The 18,235-nt window shown below is 39.0% G+C and overlaps 5 protein-coding genes and 1 non-coding gene across 9 annotated transcripts; 3 read left to right on the forward strand and 3 right to left on the reverse strand.

Moving 5' to 3' along the window:
- The first annotated feature begins 6 nt into the window (after positions 1 to 6).
- On the forward strand, positions 7 to 1,861 carry LOC111470081 (fructokinase-like 1, chloroplastic). Its single transcript, XM_023115558.1, has 2 exons — positions 7 to 942; positions 1,018 to 1,861. Exons 1-2 carry the CDS (start codon positions 127 to 129, stop codon positions 1,708 to 1,710), a joined length of 1,509 nt encoding a protein of 502 aa, XP_022971326.1. The 5' UTR covers positions 7 to 126; the 3' UTR covers positions 1,711 to 1,861.
- On the reverse strand, positions 1,827 to 5,419 carry LOC111470079 (O-fucosyltransferase 19-like). Of its 2 annotated transcripts, none has more exons than XM_023115557.1 (7): positions 4,604 to 5,419; positions 3,954 to 4,026; positions 3,794 to 3,864; positions 3,609 to 3,697; positions 3,390 to 3,522; positions 2,591 to 3,300; positions 1,827 to 2,504 (listed from the first exon to the last, which is right to left on the reverse strand). In XM_023115557.1, the coding sequence occupies exons 1-7, from the start codon at positions 5,153 to 5,155 to the stop codon at positions 2,249 to 2,251; spliced, it is 1,884 nt and encodes a 627-aa protein (XP_022971325.1). In that variant the 5' UTR covers positions 5,156 to 5,419; the 3' UTR covers positions 1,827 to 2,248. The 2 variants fall into 2 exon arrangements, with proteins under 2 accessions (XP_022971325.1, XP_022971324.1); XM_023115556.1 differs by having other exon boundaries at positions 1,837 to 2,504; positions 3,954 to 4,029.
- A 2,410-nt stretch (positions 5,420 to 7,829) lies between these two features.
- TRNAY-GUA lies at positions 7,830 to 7,924 on the forward strand. Its single transcript has 2 exons — positions 7,830 to 7,866; positions 7,889 to 7,924. It is a non-coding gene; the product is annotated as a tRNA-Tyr (tRNA).
- A 133-nt stretch (positions 7,925 to 8,057) lies between these two features.
- Positions 8,058 to 10,780, forward strand: LOC111470230 (E3 ubiquitin-protein ligase Hakai-like). Of its 2 annotated transcripts, none has more exons than XM_023115777.1 (4): positions 8,058 to 8,185; positions 8,437 to 8,775; positions 9,147 to 9,205; positions 9,452 to 10,780. In XM_023115777.1, the coding sequence occupies exons 2-4, from the start codon at positions 8,518 to 8,520 to the stop codon at positions 10,602 to 10,604; spliced, it is 1,470 nt and encodes a 489-aa protein (XP_022971545.1). In that variant the 5' UTR covers positions 8,058 to 8,185; positions 8,437 to 8,517; the 3' UTR covers positions 10,605 to 10,780. The 2 variants fall into 2 exon arrangements, with proteins under 2 accessions (XP_022971545.1, XP_022971546.1); XM_023115778.1 differs by having other exon boundaries at positions 8,488 to 8,775.
- A 154-nt stretch (positions 10,781 to 10,934) lies between these two features.
- Positions 10,935 to 13,132, reverse strand: LOC111470126 (reticulon-like protein B12). Of its 2 annotated transcripts, XM_023115621.1 has the most exons (5): positions 12,874 to 12,939; positions 12,679 to 12,777; positions 12,360 to 12,540; positions 11,471 to 11,682; positions 10,935 to 11,377 (listed from the first exon to the last, which is right to left on the reverse strand). In XM_023115621.1, exons 2-5 carry the CDS (start codon positions 12,710 to 12,712, stop codon positions 11,199 to 11,201), a joined length of 606 nt encoding a protein of 201 aa, XP_022971389.1. In that variant the 5' UTR covers positions 12,713 to 12,777; positions 12,874 to 12,939; the 3' UTR covers positions 10,935 to 11,198. The 2 variants fall into 2 exon arrangements, with proteins under 2 accessions (XP_022971389.1, XP_022971388.1); XM_023115620.1 differs by lacking the exon at positions 12,679 to 12,777 and having other exon boundaries at positions 12,874 to 13,132.
- A 265-nt stretch (positions 13,133 to 13,397) lies between these two features.
- Positions 13,398 to 16,344, reverse strand: LOC111470125 (ataxin-3 homolog). Its single transcript, XM_023115619.1, has 2 exons — positions 15,961 to 16,344; positions 13,398 to 14,589 (listed from the first exon to the last, which is right to left on the reverse strand). Exons 1-2 carry the CDS (start codon positions 16,198 to 16,200, stop codon positions 13,648 to 13,650), a joined length of 1,182 nt encoding a protein of 393 aa, XP_022971387.1. The 5' UTR covers positions 16,201 to 16,344; the 3' UTR covers positions 13,398 to 13,647.
- Between the last annotated feature and the right edge of the window lie 1,891 nt (positions 16,345 to 18,235).

Here is an 18,235-nt window from a genome sequence, read left to right on the forward strand (position 1 = left end):
GATGATCGCTTCGACAGTTTTCTTTTATATTTAACGAGAAAAAGACAGCCGACGCGGCAGTAACTTCGTCTTGGGGTTTTGGGTTTGAAGATAAAAATATGGATAAACCCTAAAATTGAAGCATCCATGGCTTCATTTCAGCTTCTTCCTGCAACCTTTTCTATTCCACATCTTCAATTTTCCCGTTTTCTTCATTTCTACCCATCAATTTGCAGAGAGAAAACTCTGATTTTCAATTCGCGTTATTTGCAGAGTTCGTGTAAATCTCTGAAACTCAGCCCACCAAGTGCTTCAAATGCCGACGGGAATGAGGATACTGGAACGCCCACCCCCACTCGCCGAGGGAGAAAAAAAGGGACTAAATCTCCATCGTCTTCTACAAAGCGTAGTAGGAAAACCCTCATCGAAGACGAACTCACACAAGGGAACCTATTTGATCAAATGTCGGTAGACGACGACGAGGCAATCGATTCAATAGCAGAAAATTACGACGATGGAATGGACTTCCCATACGAAGATCCGCCATTGATCTGCTGCTTCGGCGCGGCTCAGAAAGAATTTGTGCCGTCAATTCGCGTACACGATAACCAGATGCATCCAGATAAGTACTCGGAGTGGAAAATGCTCCAATGGGACCCGCCGGAGTTCGCTAGGGCACCGGGGGGATCTCCGTCGAATGTGGCTATATCTCACGTCAGGCTCGGCGGACGAGCTGCGTTTATGGGGAAAGTTGGGAAGGATGATTTTGGGGACGAGCTGGTGTTGATGATGAACAAAGAGAAGGTACAGACTCGAGGTGTGAAGTTTGATTTGAATTCTAGAACGGCCTGTACTTACATGAAGATCAAATTTGATGATGGAAAGTTGAAGATGGAAACGGTGAAGGAATCAGCTGAGGATTCTCTGGTTAGCTCTGAACTGAACCTTGCAGTGCTCAAAGAGGTAAATACCCAGCGGCCATTCACTTCAAACTGGTTGTTTCATGGAAGAAGATAAATTTTGTTTGTTTCATTGCAGGCTAGGATATTCCATTTCAATTCAGAAGCATTGTTATCCACTACAATGGAAGCAACGCTCTTCAAGGCAATCCAATTGTCCAAGAAGTTTGGCGGGCTCATCTTCTTCGATTTAAATTTGTCGCTTCCTTTGTGGAGATCGCGCGACGAAACTCGAAAATGCATCGAGAAAGCCTGGAATCAAGCTGACATTATCGAGGTGTCAAGGCAAGAATTGGAGTTTCTGTTAGATGAAGAATACTACGAAAAGAAAAGAAACTACAGGCCTCAATACTATGCTCAAACTATTGAACAAACCAAGAATCGCCGAGACCATTACCATTACTCACCGGAAGAGATATCGCCGTTGTGGCATGATCATCTCAAGTTGTTGCTCGTAACGGATGGAACATTGCGGATTCATTACTATTCTCCTTCGTTTCACGGCGTGGTGATCGGTACAGAAGATGTGCTCATAACACCATTCACCTGCGACAGGACTGGTTCTGGTGATGCTCTTGTGGCTGGGATCATGAGAAAGCTTACTACTTTCCCGGAGATGTTTGAAAACCAAGATGTTCTGGAACGGCAGCTTCGATTCGCAATCGCAGCAGGGATCATTTCTCAATGGACAATTGGTGCAGTCAGGGGATTTCCTACTGAAAGTGCAACACAGAATCTGAAAGAACAGGTTTTTGTTCCATCAATGTGGTAGTAGCTGTATTGGGTTTGCTTTTTTTTCTCAGTTTTTGAGTTATAGAACAACATTCCATTGCTGGACTTGGACTAGACATTAGAGTAAAAGGTGTTATCAACATGAACAAAAAAAAGTGAGAATCATGGAAGAAATGACAATTAATTTACCTTTTCTTTTCCAAATGTTTACATTATGAATCAAGGGGGGATGATAATAAAGCAAAGAATAACGAATGTAAAGAATAACTTTTCTCCACTATGATAGGGAAGCTGTCTGTATAAAACTAGCCTGATTTACTGTCATAAGAAGAACTACATCTGAACTGACTCTAACTCATCTACCACAATCCTATCCTCCATGAATTTACCTAAAAGTGGTGAAAATTTTGCGCTTCTGCTTTCGAAGCTAAAGGAAGCCGCCAGAGAAACCTCGGTATGATTCATCCGGCTATGTATCGAACTCGTGGCTCGAACAATGGCAGTCAAATTTGAGGAGCCATAACAGCCGTGGTGCCCTGGGCAGAAGAAGCCAACTGGGTTGTAGTAAAATTATAATTTTATCTCTGCAGTGAAGCCTGAAGACTTCGTTTGTGTTCATCTTTTAGTTTGAATGTTCGATTACGAGGCTTGTTGCAAAGACAGCCAGGGTAAGGATTAGCATAAAAGTTCTCCTCTAGTCTGGGACTCTCTCCGGCTTGTCTGAAATGTGGAGCACCAAGTCTGTCTTTATGCAACTCCTTCACTTCTTTGGAGAATTTTTCCCAGGAGATGGCCTCATTCTCCAAGTGATCAACCAACCTGACTAGATTTTGCCTGAAAAGATGAATGTATATTGATATTTAGACTCAGTAAGCAGTCACAATCCAACCGACAACAAGCGACATCGGTTGAGAACAAACCTGTCGGGATTTATTGTCTTTCTGTATCCTTCAAACATCCTATGACCCTGCACTGCTTTAGCCATGTTTCCATCATAGGTATAAACAAACACATCGCTCTCTACTGCCACGATATAATCCAAGGCAGCCATCCGATTCTGGTACAGCTTAAATGGCTCCAATTCCTTCTCTGTTGCAAGAGTCGAATGTGAAAAGACGTTGGGGTATTCCGATCGAAAGGCGTTCATGCTATCGCTGCCATAAATCTCCCCGGCAACAATGTAGATTTTAGTTTTGGAAGGGTATCCTAAGGCTTTAAGCAACAGGGCTGCCTCCAGAGGGGTCATTGGGCATCCCCCTAGAATTCTCTTTCCTTTTGCATCTATCTCTTTCTCCTTCCAATGCTTGACATTGTATCGCATAACTTTGAGCTCCTCCTCTTCCTTTGCTGTCAAGTTGTGGCTGCAGCCAGTGAATGCAAGCATATCTTTCTCATACCTGAGATGGAGAGCAATATATGGTTCATCACCCTTTCTTAATCTATCAACTAAGATCTTCCCAAGCTCCTCAATCTCCTTGCTAAACCGTAGAGCCTTGTAATTGGCACGGCATCGAAGCTTTTGAATGTAAGATGGCAAACCATTATTGACTATGCGAGAATCAGTATGCGTGAGCATTAACACTTTGTGTCTCTTTAACAAATGTAGCATCTCTCCTCGGTAATATCTAGACTGCATTTGAATAGATTGTGAGAACTAAAACCCAAACATAAACATCGAAGAATCATGATTCACACATAAAAATCAATGTTTTCTTAAACCTTGGACCAGGAAACTGGAGCCTTCACAAAGGGCTTGACCGATGCCAACCGACGAGGCACGTTCTCGACAATTTCGATATCATCTCTTAGAACATCCATGAAGTGCCTCCAATCAAAAATATCTTTAAAATCACTACAAAAGCCGAAGTTAAGAAGTTATATGCAAAATCATCATCATTAGATAGTCAAGACTTGGGATGAACTGAAATTTGCAAGTACCTCGGATCCGTCCAAAACGACTCGTGATCAAGGGAAGGAAGAACAAGTGTAGCATTCATAATCTTAGCAACAGCAACCATATCACATATCTGGAAGCAAGTAAAGGCATATCTTAGTTAGAAAGATCCATGGCTGTGATTCAGCTGACAATTTTAACTCTTGAAAAACCAGTGAAAACATCTCACCCCTGTTCTCATCTGATTCAGTCCTCCATTGGCATGTACAATAAGATAGCCATTTGTTTTGCCACGAGCTCCTACCATATCAAGTTTAGAAATGAGAAATAAGCTCAATGGGTTCTAAACTCCTTGCTTTAATGGACGATGAGGAAACTATTAAACATACTTATTCGATTCTTCGGTCGAGAGATGCACTGATAGAAATTGTCACTCTTTGGTTTCATCCAAATATCAGGCGTCTGCTAAACATAGTATCAAACAAACAACCTCAATATAATCAAGTCAAGAATCTTATAAATTTAGAACATAGAGACATTGATTGAACCGAGTAGTTCAAAGCACAAGAAAAGGAATTGGGTAGTTAAATCCAAAGCAGAGGAGTCCAAGAACAGAAGTCCGTTTGAAAACCCAAAGCGACAAACATAACGCCGAATTGAATATGAACAAATAAGAAAGCAAGCAACATTCTGGTTGAACCTTTAATAGGAATGCATTTATTGCCACCACCACAGCTATTTATTGGTTAAAACTTTACCGGACGATTAAAAAACCCAACAAGATCACCAACATAAAGTTCCAGAAACATGTCCAGAATGAATATATTGCAAAAAAGAATAAACAAATAAAAACAGCTGAAAACAATTTATTTTCTAGCCAGATAGGATTGATGAATCATTCCATATATTTGCCTGTTTTTAATTCCATGGCAGGGCAGTACATCACGCCATCTTCCCTTTTGACTAAGATTGGACGTTATTTAATCCTACTGGCAAGGGAATATGTCCAGAACAATTAAATAATAACAATAGCACTTACAGAAATCTTCTCGAGAAGGCGTTTGGGGACGACGGCTTCGTCCTCTGCAACGGCTCTTTGCGCTATGGCCCAATCTTCTTTGAACGTTTGTATGATCAATTGTCCTTTATCGATCATCTTGCCGTTAATCTCGACATGGGAATTGAGGAAGGTGAACTTAAAGAACACGGTTAGAACAGCCATGAACATCAAAATCCAGAAAATCTTACGCCCGAAGTTCCGTCCGGATCCTAATGACTGAACGATCATGGCGGTCAATAGAAGCCCTTCTTCCATCTTGAGAAGCCAAGGCTCAGGCACCCAACACAAGGCCCGATTCCGAAACAAAAAGTGCCTAATCACGGGATGATGAACATGATGGTGGTGATGGTGATGGAGGTGGGACCCAGCATTAGAGACGTTGGAATTGTCTTCTTCGTCATACAAATCTGAAAAGTTGGAGAGTCGGCTGTCGGAGTCCAAAAAGTCTGTGATACGTCGTCTGGTTTTTGTCGCCGGTCCGCCGACTCGTGGACTTACATTACAGGAAGGGCTCAGACCGCCGGAAGCCATCGCCGGAAGATCAAAATAAAAAGAATAAGAATGCTGTGTTTGATCCAGAGAGATTGGATTGAGAAAGAACACGAAGATGAAAAAATCCCAAATGTGGATTTTCTGTGAATATGGTTTGTGAAAGAAGAGGCCGCCCGTATTGTATGGCCGGCATGGGCGTGAAAATTATTTCGGGTGTTTATATATAGCTCCCTGCAAATCCCCGATGTGATGCCCTCTCTTCCATTTTTTTTTTTTTTTTTTTTTTTCCTTTTTTTCCCTNTTTTTTTTTTTTTTTTTTTATTTCCTTTTTTTCCCCTCTCTCTCTCTCTCTCTCTACAACCAAATGATTAAGACTTGGATTTATAGGCTACATTCTTCTCCTTCAATAAAAAGTCGTTTTTCTATATTATAATTTTCGGACGGAATTGCCCTTCCCATCCCAATGGATTTTTTGTTTAATATATTCCATTAATTATATTTCTATTTCTAAAATAGATTTTCAAACTTTATTATATTCCTATTTTATATTTAATAACAATTTATAAATTCACTGAATTAATTTAAATAGTTACAAATTTTGAATTTTATCCGACATAAAATCCTACCTACTTTGCCTTCCAAATCACCCCAGTTTAAATATCAAATAAAAAGGTTTAAAAAATAAATTTATAATTCAATTTTATTATTATTTTTTTAAGTCGTTAAATTCACTCATAATCGAGACATATGTCATCATCTATTTTTTTATGATTTTATTTTATTCATTCAATTATATAGTCAAATGAGACTAGAGAGAATTAATTATTTGGATGACGATCGAGATCGAGATAAGTACTATGTCTATTTAGAATTAAAAAATAAATAAATGAAGTACATATAATATTTCTAATATATTTGGAAATAAAATTAAATAATTATATATTTTTGTTAAAAAATAACTAATAAACCTAACTTTAGGTTGTTATGGTAAAGTTTAAATTATTTGGTCTATTTGTTTTTTTTCTTATAAAATGATATTTAAATTTTCCAAAATCAACTTTTGTTTCCTTACTTGCCATTATCTAAATATATAATTTAAATAATTATCAAATATTTGTAAAAAAAAAAAAAAATAATAAATCAGAAGAATGTTAGAGAAAGGGACGGAAACTGCAAAGGAGCTTTTTATGTTTCCGAAGGAGTCCCTAATAAATTAATATTATGAATATATTATTATTATTAATCAGATCCAAAACGACAGCGCTTGAAGATAAATTTAAGAAATACAAAGACCCATGCTTAGTTTACCGTTGGATAAATAGATTTATAATAAAGGGTAAACTAGGAATTTCGTATTTTTATTTCTTTTTATTTATTCTGAAGTGGTCAGCTGGCCATTATTCATTGGGAAACTCCCCTGTGATGCGGCTGTTTTTGTCCACGCGGATGCCGATGCGTGGCATAAGATCTGACCGACATTCCACTTTAAGAAAAAATGTAAGCGACACGTGTCGTAATCAAATTAAGTGAAGCCATTTTTGTCCCCACACTCTTGCTTTTTATGCCGCCACATCATTATATGAATTTTGTTTGCAGCTTTAGCCGTTGGATCAAATAATGAGATCTGCTTATATTTATTAAATTTGTAAAAAGGGATTTAAATTTAATGATTTAAGATTGATGAATGAATGAGGTGTTGCGTGATGGGAGGTGCGAGACCATGGAGTAGGGTAGGCCGGGATGTAGATGATAAAACGCGGTAGAGCGGTGGAAGTCGAAGTGGAATGGACTTTGAGGCCCAACGAGAGTTCAACGCGGATTGTCTGGTCGTAAGAATATTGTAAGCTTGCACGATCTGAGCATTGGTGCTTTAATCTGATTGGTCTGTGATGGGACTCATCATTTTGTCTAACAAAATAACAATAAATGGAATTGAATCCAGAACCAAGCTTCAATTCTACACCTTCTTATTATTCCAATCACAGCCATGTGCCCCAATCATAGCCCTTCTAATATAGTGTTTCACTATTATTATAATAATAATAAATAAATAAAGCTTTTTTTTTCTCCATTTTTTATTTACATACTCTTTAGAAGAAATGTTGTGTTCCCTTCTATACCGATATGAGATTTTACAATCCATTCTGTTAGTGGTCTAGCTTTTTTTTTTTTTTTTTTTTTTTTTTTTTTTTTTTTTTTTTTTTGTTGGATTATAGCGCAGAATATATATATTTTTTTAAAATCTAAATAAATAGAGCATGATTTATAATTATTCTTAAAAAAATAAACATCGGATATAAGTTTTTTTTTTTAATAATCAACAATTCTTAAAAAATCTATAATATAAATAAATTTGTAAAAATACACCAAAATAATAAAAACAAGAAATCTCAATCTTAGATAACTAATTAACGTTTAATAATTTTGCTCGTTGACCAAACACCTTTAATGTATTTTATTCCGAATTTATTATTAATTTTTTAAGGAGTGGTTCTTAATTTAGTTGATGGAGTGAAGAAAAATGAAACAATAAATAGGTATTTATTAAAATTATGAAGTGCGGGCGGGTTTTTGGTGTGGCCAGACCGGACCGGAGAACGAGAAAAAACCAGGGAGTTTCACTTTTAATGGGCTAAGAAAATGGGCCGTTTTCACTCATAAAAAAGTTTATTTTAAAGAATAATTAAAACTATGAAGCAACTTTACTTATTCGCCGACCTTAGCTCAGTTGGTAGAGCGGAGGACTGTAGTGGGTCAAAAGACTTTCGGATAATCCTTAGGTCGCTGGTTCGAATCCGGCAGGTCGGATTTTTGTTTTAATCTTTTTGTTCTGTTTTTATTTTTTTTATTCGGCCCACGGAGGCACAGACCGAACAAACTATTCGACCGTCATGTCGTATTAAAGTTTAGCGACACCAGAAAGTTGAGCGACATGTCGTATTACAGTCGATTGTTCTGTTCACTGATATATCGGAATCGGAGAAGCCCTTCTTCCATTTGGGAGCAAAGAAGCGAAAGACGAACGGGGACTGTGCCGAGGAAGCGAACCAGAAAGTTTCTGCCTCGCCGGTAAGCTCCTTTATGTAATGCTGAATTCAATGATTTTCAGTGTATAAATGCCCCAATAAATTAGGTTTTACGGTAAACGTTTACACGTAGAATCCTTTTTTCCCGAAGTGGGATGTTTCTGTAGTTCGTTCTCAATTTTCGGATTGCTTCTTTTATGCCCCTCATCTGTTCACAAGTGTTTCTGTTCGGAACGTCGGTTTTTGATATTTTATTTGCATTATTGACAATTCTCGTCACAATTTGGTCTTTAGATTGGGTTTCTGGAGAGGGAGGCTATTAGTTTCATCTTTTTTTGGGTATAGAGGTGGAGGGGGATTCTTGAAGGGAGAAATATGCTTCAAATCCGGCTTAGCAAAGTTCCACAGGCGGAAGGTGGCGCTGGAGCAGTGAAGCCCTTGCAAGCGGAGACTGTGACGGTCGCATGCCCTGACCACCTTATCCTTGCTGATCTTCCTGTGGCAAAGGGCATTGGTGCAGCTACTGCTGCTTCCATTGTTAAGTCTGTTGGTCGCAGATCTCGCCGTCAGCTTGGAGAACGAGTTCATTTTTGTGTCAGATGCGATTTTCCCATTGCAGTTTATGGTCGCTTGGTATTTTCCCTACTATATTTTTGTGTCTTTTTTCTGTCGGTTGTTTTGTCTACATTTGGTCCATGGAAATCATTCATTTATAAATGACAATTTGAGATCTTTTTTTTTTTTTTTTTTTTTTTTTTTTTTTTTTTTTTTTTTTTTTTTTTTTTTTTTTTTTGTCAAATCGGCACGCATTACTTCATTCATATCTGCAATGTTCTTCCTTCTTGCCCGCTGGTGTGTAGGCTTGTGTCATTTCTTTTTAAATATTTGTGAGCATCTCTAGCCTGTGTGCATCTTGACTAATCTCACAGGACACCCACTTGACTCTACTACATTTGGCTTGTGGCATACTTAAAGAGCTAAATAGTGGTTTGCCATTCTTGCAGAGCCCATGTGAGCATGTGTTCTGTCTCGATTGTGCAAGAAGCGATTCTATATGCTACCTGTAAGTAAAAATGCTTTGAAGGTCTTAAAAGGGCTATTATGGTTCTTTTGTACTATCAATGTCAATATTGATTGCCCATGCATAATCACTTTCTATTGCAAAAACTTTTCTTGTCATCTTCTTCAAAAATCTGTTGTTTTCTTTGATGATTAGAGTACTCTATACATTAGCTTCTGTGTACTTCATGACAATATAATGTAGACGACTCTACAAGTTGTGATTATAGTCATATTTTTTATGACACAGTTGTGATGACCGTATCCAGAAGATTCAAACTATAAAATTGATGGAGGGGATCTTCATTTGTGCAGCCCCACATTGTCTCAAGTCTTTTCTTAAGAGGACTGAATTTGAATCTCATATACAAGAGAGTCATGCTGAACTTCTTAAGCCAAATGCAGAAATGGAAGATGGAAACGAAATTGAGGCTCTTAGTGCCAAACAATCTACAGCTTCTGAATCCACTGTTCGAGGTCCATCGAGACCAATCATATCTCCAAGTTCCAATTCCCAGGCTCAAGAACATGACGAAAAATTTCATCGTCAACAATCTAGAGACCAACCCACGTCTGGCATGCAGCAACAAGACAGCGGTGGTCATTCACAAGGCTTTGATCGACATGGCCCTCATGGCCGTTTTCCCCCACAAAACTTTGACGTACAGGGTCCTCCACATCAGGAATCCAGTCAATTTTCAGAGAAACAGCAGGGAATTCTGGCCGACCCTCCATACTCCCAGTACCCTCCTTTGCAATCAATTCCACCACCAAATTACGTGGTTCCAGCTAACTCAAATCCAATGTTGAGTCCCCCTCTACCGTTCGGTTTTCCTCCGTTTCCAACTGAGGGAGCACAACAATATTACAGTACACCCTATGAAGTGCCACGACAAGATACCGCAGCTGAGACTGGATCCGAGCAAGGGTCACTGCTAGGCTTTCCACCAGGAGCAGCAGGAGGAATGAACTTCTCAGCGACTTATCCTCAACCTTGGAATACTGGACAAGCTGGCGTTCCTTATGAGCATGCTGCTGGAGGTCAAGGAATGCCTGATGCTTTTGCTAATGCACCTGATTCTCAAGTAAATCATGGATTTTACCAAGGAGATTATAGACGCAGCCCTGGAGGCTTGCCTGTGAATTCTTCTGTCTCGTCAATGGCCAACAAGAGCATGGACCTGGGACATTATGGTAATGCGATGGACTTGAAGAATGGTAGAGGTATATTGGCACCACAGCCGCCTCTAGCACAACTTCCTCTGCCTCCACCACGCCCACCGTACTTGTCGCATAATAAGCATGGTAAGTTTCATTCAGGAGATACGGATCATGATGGACAAGGCCATGGATGGCAGAATGATAGCCATAGCCGAGATAGCTTTGGAAGTGGCCAAGACTGATGGTTCTTCCATCGCATGCTTTGTTTCTTTTGCCATATACTTTCAACCATTATTTTGTCCAAGGTTGCATCTGCCAGCTTGAGAATGTCTATATTTAAACTTGATGATCAACGATAAAGTTTTACTTTCATTCGACAGGTTCGAGAATATTATATAGATAAGAGTATTATCGTCAAAGGATTTTTCAGAAGTTAGGTTGTTCAAGTATCCTATTATCATTCAATTTTTACATTTTTCTCGATTGGTAGGAGTTTGTCTAGGTTCATCGGTTTTAAATTTGTGTCTATTTAGTCATTGAAATTTAAAAAGTGTCTCGCAGGTTTTTCAATCAGATAGAATTGCATAAATATATTATCAACTTGCCTGTAATCATCAAACAAATAGCAAACAAAATCCAAAATTCATTAAATACATCTCTCTAGCAGGAATTAGAGAAAATGAAAACAAAGTTGTTATGAACAAAGTACAATCATCTCACGCTTCTGTCAAACTCCACGCTTGTCACTGATGAGCTGCATGCCGAAGTGGGTTGAAAAAACACCATAAAACATCCAAAAAATGAAATAAGAAGAAGCCACGAATGAACAAGAGAGATCAGTGATATGAGCTCAGTTTTTCTTTCTCCAAAATCCATTGTTGGTATGTGAGAACTCGCATCTCATCCAATTTCACATAAAACTGATGCAACTTTCTGTAGATCGATAAGATATGCCTATCTACATAATCTTCATACTTCTCGTACAATGCGGGAACCGTTAGCACGAGTAAAAGGCCTATCATTCAGAAAATAATGCCCCAAAATCGATCATCGAATGTTTTTTATCAACAGGAGTCGAATGTTATGGAAACTGAAGATTAGAACTTACTGGTGTAACCCAAAGTGAGAAGATCAGTCAAGCCACTGATAACTGAAATCAGCCATAGGCAAGCAGCTACTTTGAAGAACAATTTGGGGTCTTTTCCCATTGCTATATCTTGTGAAACAGACAGCAAAGTATTCACATGGGAACGAATGAAACTCGCAGCTTCGTTTACCATATCTTCTGAGAGATGCAACTCAGGAAGAGGCGGCGCTGGTCTGTTCAGAAAGAAAGGTAATAGATTCAGAAGTAATCTTAATCCAACTACATAGAAGTTAAGCTAGAATTAGTCTAAGTACATAGAGAAAATTAAGAATGGTCTTCTGAAATGCATCAATGGCTCAATGCTTTGTCAAGAAACTAGCTCAGAACTCAGTAGATATCAGTCAAACAAAAAATGCATACTACTTTCTGCATTGATGAATTTTCGAATGCTCGAAAACTACTGAATTGTTTCATCTCTAGCTTGTTAGGCTTGGAAAAACATGAGCAGATCTACATTGTCTCACTCATGTTCAACATCTTTGGGAAATGCATTTGCATATCCCAGACATCTAAAACAACAAACACTAAGGCCGTTTGATTATTTTCAAAAACCAAAAGCCAAAGACCAAAACAACCAAATTGTTATCAAATGAGACTTCTTATGCAACTGGAACTAAAAGGGAAGCTGGGTATAACATAAATAGAAGTAAATATCCCAAAATGTTCATCAAATGGAGAAGAAAGTGAAGACAAATTTACAGATCAAGATGTTGAAGAACTAGAGAACTTGCACAAACTCCTACATCTATTCAAAGATCATGCATTCTAAAGGCTTATGAATCAGTTTACGATTCTTGATGCTATTGAAATTGAAGAGATAGGCTGTAGCATGCAAGTCAAGAGGCGTTACCTGTTGAGAATGGATGCAGATTTTGCCCAGATAAAGATAATGGTAACAAGAAGAAGTAGAACACTGGAAATTAAAGACAAAAGGGTGTAACCACATCTCCCAAACACCAGCCAAGTTGCCAGCATAAGTAACAATATCCCCACAGTTAGATTCCTTTGCCTCCATAGAATTACATCTGCAACTGAACAGATTAAAAGCCAAGAGTTAAACCCCAATCCTTGTTGTTTAATGGCAACCAAGTCTATGTTTATTGGATCATAAACGCAATCTTAATTAGGTTTTAGGCGTAGATATCCCAAAAGAAGAATCCACAGAAAACCTTCAGCAATGCAGAAAAGAAGAAAACAGTTCATCGATTAAAACTTTGTCAAAGAGACCATCGATTGGTTCGCAATCCCACATCAGAGCCAATAGAGGACTGAAACAGAGTAATCAGATAGAAATCTGAAGAGGATCCATCAATAAGAAGAATGAAAAAGAAACACAGAAATCAGAAGATCGTGACAAGAATTACCAAGACCCCCGCCGATCAGTTCGTGAAGAGTTCGCTGCCCGCGGAATAAACGATCGGAGGAACCCATAAAAAAAGAAGTGAAAAGAGAGGATCTCGATTCCAGTACAGGATTCAAAATACGCTAAAGAAACGGAACCAGAAAGCGAGAGCTGTGAAGGAGCCAACAGATAAGGGAAAACAGGGGCTGTGTTTAGCTTTTTGTTGCCCGCTATCTGTTACCCTTTCGAGTTTGAGGGCAGACTGAGTTGAAATGGTAAGAAATGGGGATTGGGCCATAGCTGACAGGTCAAAAGTCTGATGCCTGCCTCTCGTGCCTTCTTTATTCTTCTCCTTCATTTGCCCCTTGGAATTGGTATTGAAATTGTTTTCTTCTTCTAAACTCTATGACAACTAATTAAAAAAATGGTTGAAATTTATATAGATTCAACCCAACCAACCCGAACTCGAATAAAGTGAATGATTTTAACGTGACAATGGGGTCCTTAAAATATTTTCGAAGACAAATACATCTCTGTAATCGAACATTTGTGACAATCCAGAGGCCAAGCTGACGGCAATTTTTTTTTAATGTTATACAGAATCAATCTGAATTGAAAATGTAAGGGGGAAATAGTTACACTGCACAGGACTGTAAAGCATGGATTTAACTTCAACTAGCTAACCTTGAGTTCAACAAGGATTTCGGGTTCCCATTCTCCTGCAAATTATTCTCTTCTTTCGCCTTGTGCCAATCCCGTTCATTCATCAATCTTGAACCAAAAATCAAATACTTCCTCAGGGAGTTCCCTCATCAGTACGACTGATTTTCTTACGAGGGCTAGAAATGGTGCAGTCTGCATTATCTGCAGGTTCGCTTTCATGAAAGGCAGCGTCTGCATTATCTGTAGATTTGTTTTCAGATTCGTTTTGATGCATAGCAACTTCAGGGGAGATTGTAGGTTCATTATTGGGAGAAGCAGCTTTGGCAGAAACTGCATGAGCATCTTGGACGGTAGCATGGACATTCTGGGAGGTGGAAGCTTCAGGGGAAACAACAGCTACATCATTTTGGAGGGAGGCAGGTTTGTTGGCAACTGCAGGTACATCAGTATTGGCCGCTGCTTCAAGGGAAACAACAGGTACATTATCGGGGGAGGCAGCTTGGGTGGAGGAAGCTGCAGGTTCTTTTTGGGGATTACCAACTCCTGCTGCCATGACTGCTGAGGAATCCATGAGGCTAGCAGCTATTGCAGCCTTCAAGTCTTCATCCTCCATGTCCATAAGCATTTCTGCTTCTCCGGTTGAAAGAAAGGTATCTTGCTGCTCTGTCCAGCTTACTCTTTGTGGAGGAGGGGGGTTTTGGGTAGAGTTGCACGATTTGGTTATCCTCTCAGCATCCTCTGGGGAAAGCCACTGACCATAACCATTAGATGCTTCGGTGGACAAGATGGGAAAATCCTTGGGGAAGTTACCCCTCACTATAAAGATGCTCCAACCAAAGCCCTTTAGAGAGTCCAAGTAAGCTGAAAGGTAAAACTTAGAAAGATGTTGTGGGGCTGCATATAGACTATCAAAATTGTACCACTCCCCATTCACTTTCCTAATACAAAACCAATGATCTTGCAAGTGACATATAAATGCATTCTCCAGTTCAGGATCAATCTGTGCAGGTTCAGCAACTGGCGAGTTGAGAGGAATAACTTGAAGATCCCATACCTCCAAAGCCTTTTGTAAGACCTGCAACCAAATATATAATGATTTAAACAAATCAGAACATCCCAACAGGTTCTATGAATTGATAATATACACATAGAATAGGAACTGGTTTAGAAAAGAAGAAGTCCCATCCCTCTCAAATATTTCACCGTTTTACTTAAATACTTCACCCAAAATAGAAAAATAAAAAATAAAAAGAGAAAGAAGGAGGAGATCTGATGTTCACTGCGCTAAATTTGGGTATCCAAAACAAGGACAATCTCCACAAAACCTAAGCTAAGCCTGCTTCGACACCTGATTACAGAACAATAGACGATTTCAGAAGCATGTGGTAAACCAAAATGCATAAGCAGTGTGCCTGCCCAGATGTAGTTAATGGGAGCCAAAGGACTACTATCGAGATAAGGAAAAAATTGCAAGATCAGGGAAGAAAAAATTAAGAGCAGTGTCCTTACTTGCCCACTTTCAATCTACTTTATTAATCATTACTTGCGATAACAAGTTTTTCTAACGATCTCTAACCATCCCATATGCCAACTCATGTTAAATTCAAGAATTAAGAGATCAGAAGCGTAGCAACTTTTGAGTTAAATACATGTTTCTCATCCCAAAAAACAACTTATGAGATAATGTAATCCTATTTTTCAGATTATCACATTTGAAGCAAAGCATACATCAAGAAACATATTTCACTTGAATGAATCACAATAAACTTGTCATAATATTATCAGGTACATCCGTACAGTAGAAGCAAGTATTGTCACAGAGTTCGTTGAACACAACGTTATTCAAATTTTGCATCACTTCACTACTCATCACTGCTACCTCAGAAAGATGACACTGGGACAAAGGAGAATAGTAGCTCAGGGGGTTTTGCAAGTAATAAACCTTATCTTAAAAAATATTCCATCATTGGTACTATTACGTATGTGTGAATTCCCATGCCATTACAAGTCATTGTATGAGTTCTTTTAAAATTCAAAACAATATCAGCTGTAACCGTTACACAAATGGCTCATAATGACTGTAACTACTGCATATTGGCTTACAACTTCAGGTTTTCTATTTCTACTGTTAAAAGAATACACAACTCGAACGTCAGGATCGCATCTTAACCGCTTTCCGTAAAACATCCAATATATTCGTTAACCACTGTTCCTGAATGCAATTCAAAATATACAACAACATTTGGAATTCGAGTAGATTGAAGAAGTAATATAAAGAGTATCCACGGAGGAGCCTGCGTATTTACACTAAATCGATCAAATAAAAATTATTAAATAAAAAAAAAAAAACAGACATCCAAAGCAACCTTTCGGTTTCCCTCAATTAGCTTCTAGAAGGAGAAAAGAATAACAAACAATAACAGACAGTGCAACAGGGAATCAAAACCTGGATACTGAAATCACCATCCAAGGAGACATTGTGAGACTCCTCGGAGAGGAAATCGCCGGTTGTGGATCCACCAAGCATCATCTGGCGCTCCTTCCGGTCGAGATCGGATGCCAGAGCAGCCAAATCGAATTCCGAGAAGAATGGACCCTGCAACACAGTGTTGACACAATGCACAGCGCAAAGCTTCGATTCTTGTACCTCGTGGTACAACATCCCTCCATTGCTGGCTCCCTCCATAATTCTCAACACAGAAAATGGAAAGAGAGAGAGAGAGAGAAAGGATGAAGAAGAGAGAAATAAACCCTAGATTCAGCCAAGCAAGCTATGGGTGTTACTTTTGGTGTAAGCTTGTTATTCTCTCTCGAAGAAAATGCGGTAACAAAAAATGAAATGAATCTTTTGCCCTTCCTCAGTTTTGGATTGGAAGTTGAAATTCCGCACGTGTTAATACATTGTTTCACGCGTGTGGAAATGCCTAAGTATTTAATTTTGATCCGATTCTGTAACTTGCGATAACCCGTGAAAAAGATAACTCCCTAAAATTCCTCTAAAATATGTTTTTTTTTAATTATTTATAATCAACTTTTAGAAAATAAAAATTATTAGAAACAATCAATATTCTTTCAAAATTATAAATTATCGAGTGGTTGAATTAAAAGGTTAGGTATCATAACTTTTCAATAGTGAATGGACTTTGTGTGCAAGTCGACCTACTTTCTTTGCTACGCCTCAATAATGTGCAGTAACTCCTAAAGGGTCATGCACTGGATCCATTCGGCCCGAAGAAGGAGAGAGCAGGGTCATGCACTGGATCCATTCGGCCCGAAGAAGGAGAGAGCAGGCAGTTGTGGTGAGAAAGCTCGAAACCATGTTAGATACAACAAGACAGCTTAGGAGGAGTAGAAAGTTGTCATAACTTAAGGTGGGTTTGCTGTCTAGTCAGCCAAAGTCTGCCTTCTTACAAACTGATTAAAGGGAGAGAGCGCCAAGACGAACGACGTCAAGAGAACGAATATCTAACGTCTCCGAAATTTAACTCAACTTAGCACCCATGAAAGGCAAAGCAACACAACTCTTGCTATTCTTCAAGCACGATCTATCAAAAGGAAAACATATTCATATGGCTCAATAAATGCCTACACTCTTCTTAACTTCTAACTTTTGTTTCTATCATATTGCCCACATGCTGATGGTCCCTTATCTCTTACCTTTTTCCTTTCACCCTTTTTCCCCCTAAGCTCACTGTGTTTTTCTTCTGCTCCTCTTTGACTTCCCGACTCCCTTGCCTTTAAAATTGTGAATGTTTGATTAATCCACCACACCTAAATGATGTGAAAGTTATCTTATTTATAATCAAATAAATTACAAGGATATGAAAATAGTAATAAATGGAAATAACAATAAATGGAAAGATACCTATGATAATAAGGCAAATATCTAATATTTTCCTTATAATAAAATATCAAATATAATATATATGGTAAACTATAATTTATTACTAAATATCCTTAACACCCCACCGCAAGCTAAGCGTCGGATTGAAACGAACGTGAAGCTTGAATCTGAAAAATTCAAAGAGGTTGAGAAACACTTTTTCATGAAGATGCTAACAACCCGGTTCTTGGCCATCAAAAATTGCAGAGGGATCGCCGCTCAGCGGCGATGCTGCCTTGGCTTCTGCGAGAATATGTCTAACCCATGAAGAGGGATTGTCGCTTAGCGACGATTCTGCTTTGGCTCTGGTGAGAATATTTCTAACCCCAAGAAGTAGAAGGGGAAACCTAGAGCAAGAGACAAAGACAATGTTGAAGCCGGAAGAGTCGCCACATTGGGCGAAGGAGCCAATTTTGGCGAGAAGGGACAAAGACAATGTTGAAGCCGGAAGAGTCGCCACATTGGGCGAAGGAGCCAATTTTGGCGAGAAGGGTAGTCGAAAGAGTCGCCTCATCGGGCGAAGAAGCCAATTTTGGCAGGAAGGGCGGCGACAACTTGGTTGGCAAATAGGCCAGTGCGGCACCCAGATTCCGAAGGTAAATCTCTGCAAAAGGTTGATAGGTTTAGGTTAGAGTTTATGTGAAGGATGAAGGTTGATTGGGAAGAAAATGAGAGAGACTATATTGGCCAAGGGGAAAACCGATTGGGTTGGAAAAGGTGAGGTTTGTATGAACAAAGTATGACGAAAGGTGATTTGGAGGTCAATAGGGTGGAGCCGAAGAGTAATCAATCGGCTCCGACTACGGCAGCCATGAAGACTGCCCCTACGGCGTCAAAA

Source organism: Cucurbita maxima, unplaced genomic scaffold (genome assembly GCF_002738345.1).
Source record: "Cucurbita maxima cultivar Rimu unplaced genomic scaffold, Cmax_1.0 Cma_Scf00043, whole genome shotgun sequence".
Taxonomy (NCBI): Eukaryota; Viridiplantae; Streptophyta; class Magnoliopsida; order Cucurbitales; family Cucurbitaceae; genus Cucurbita; species Cucurbita maxima.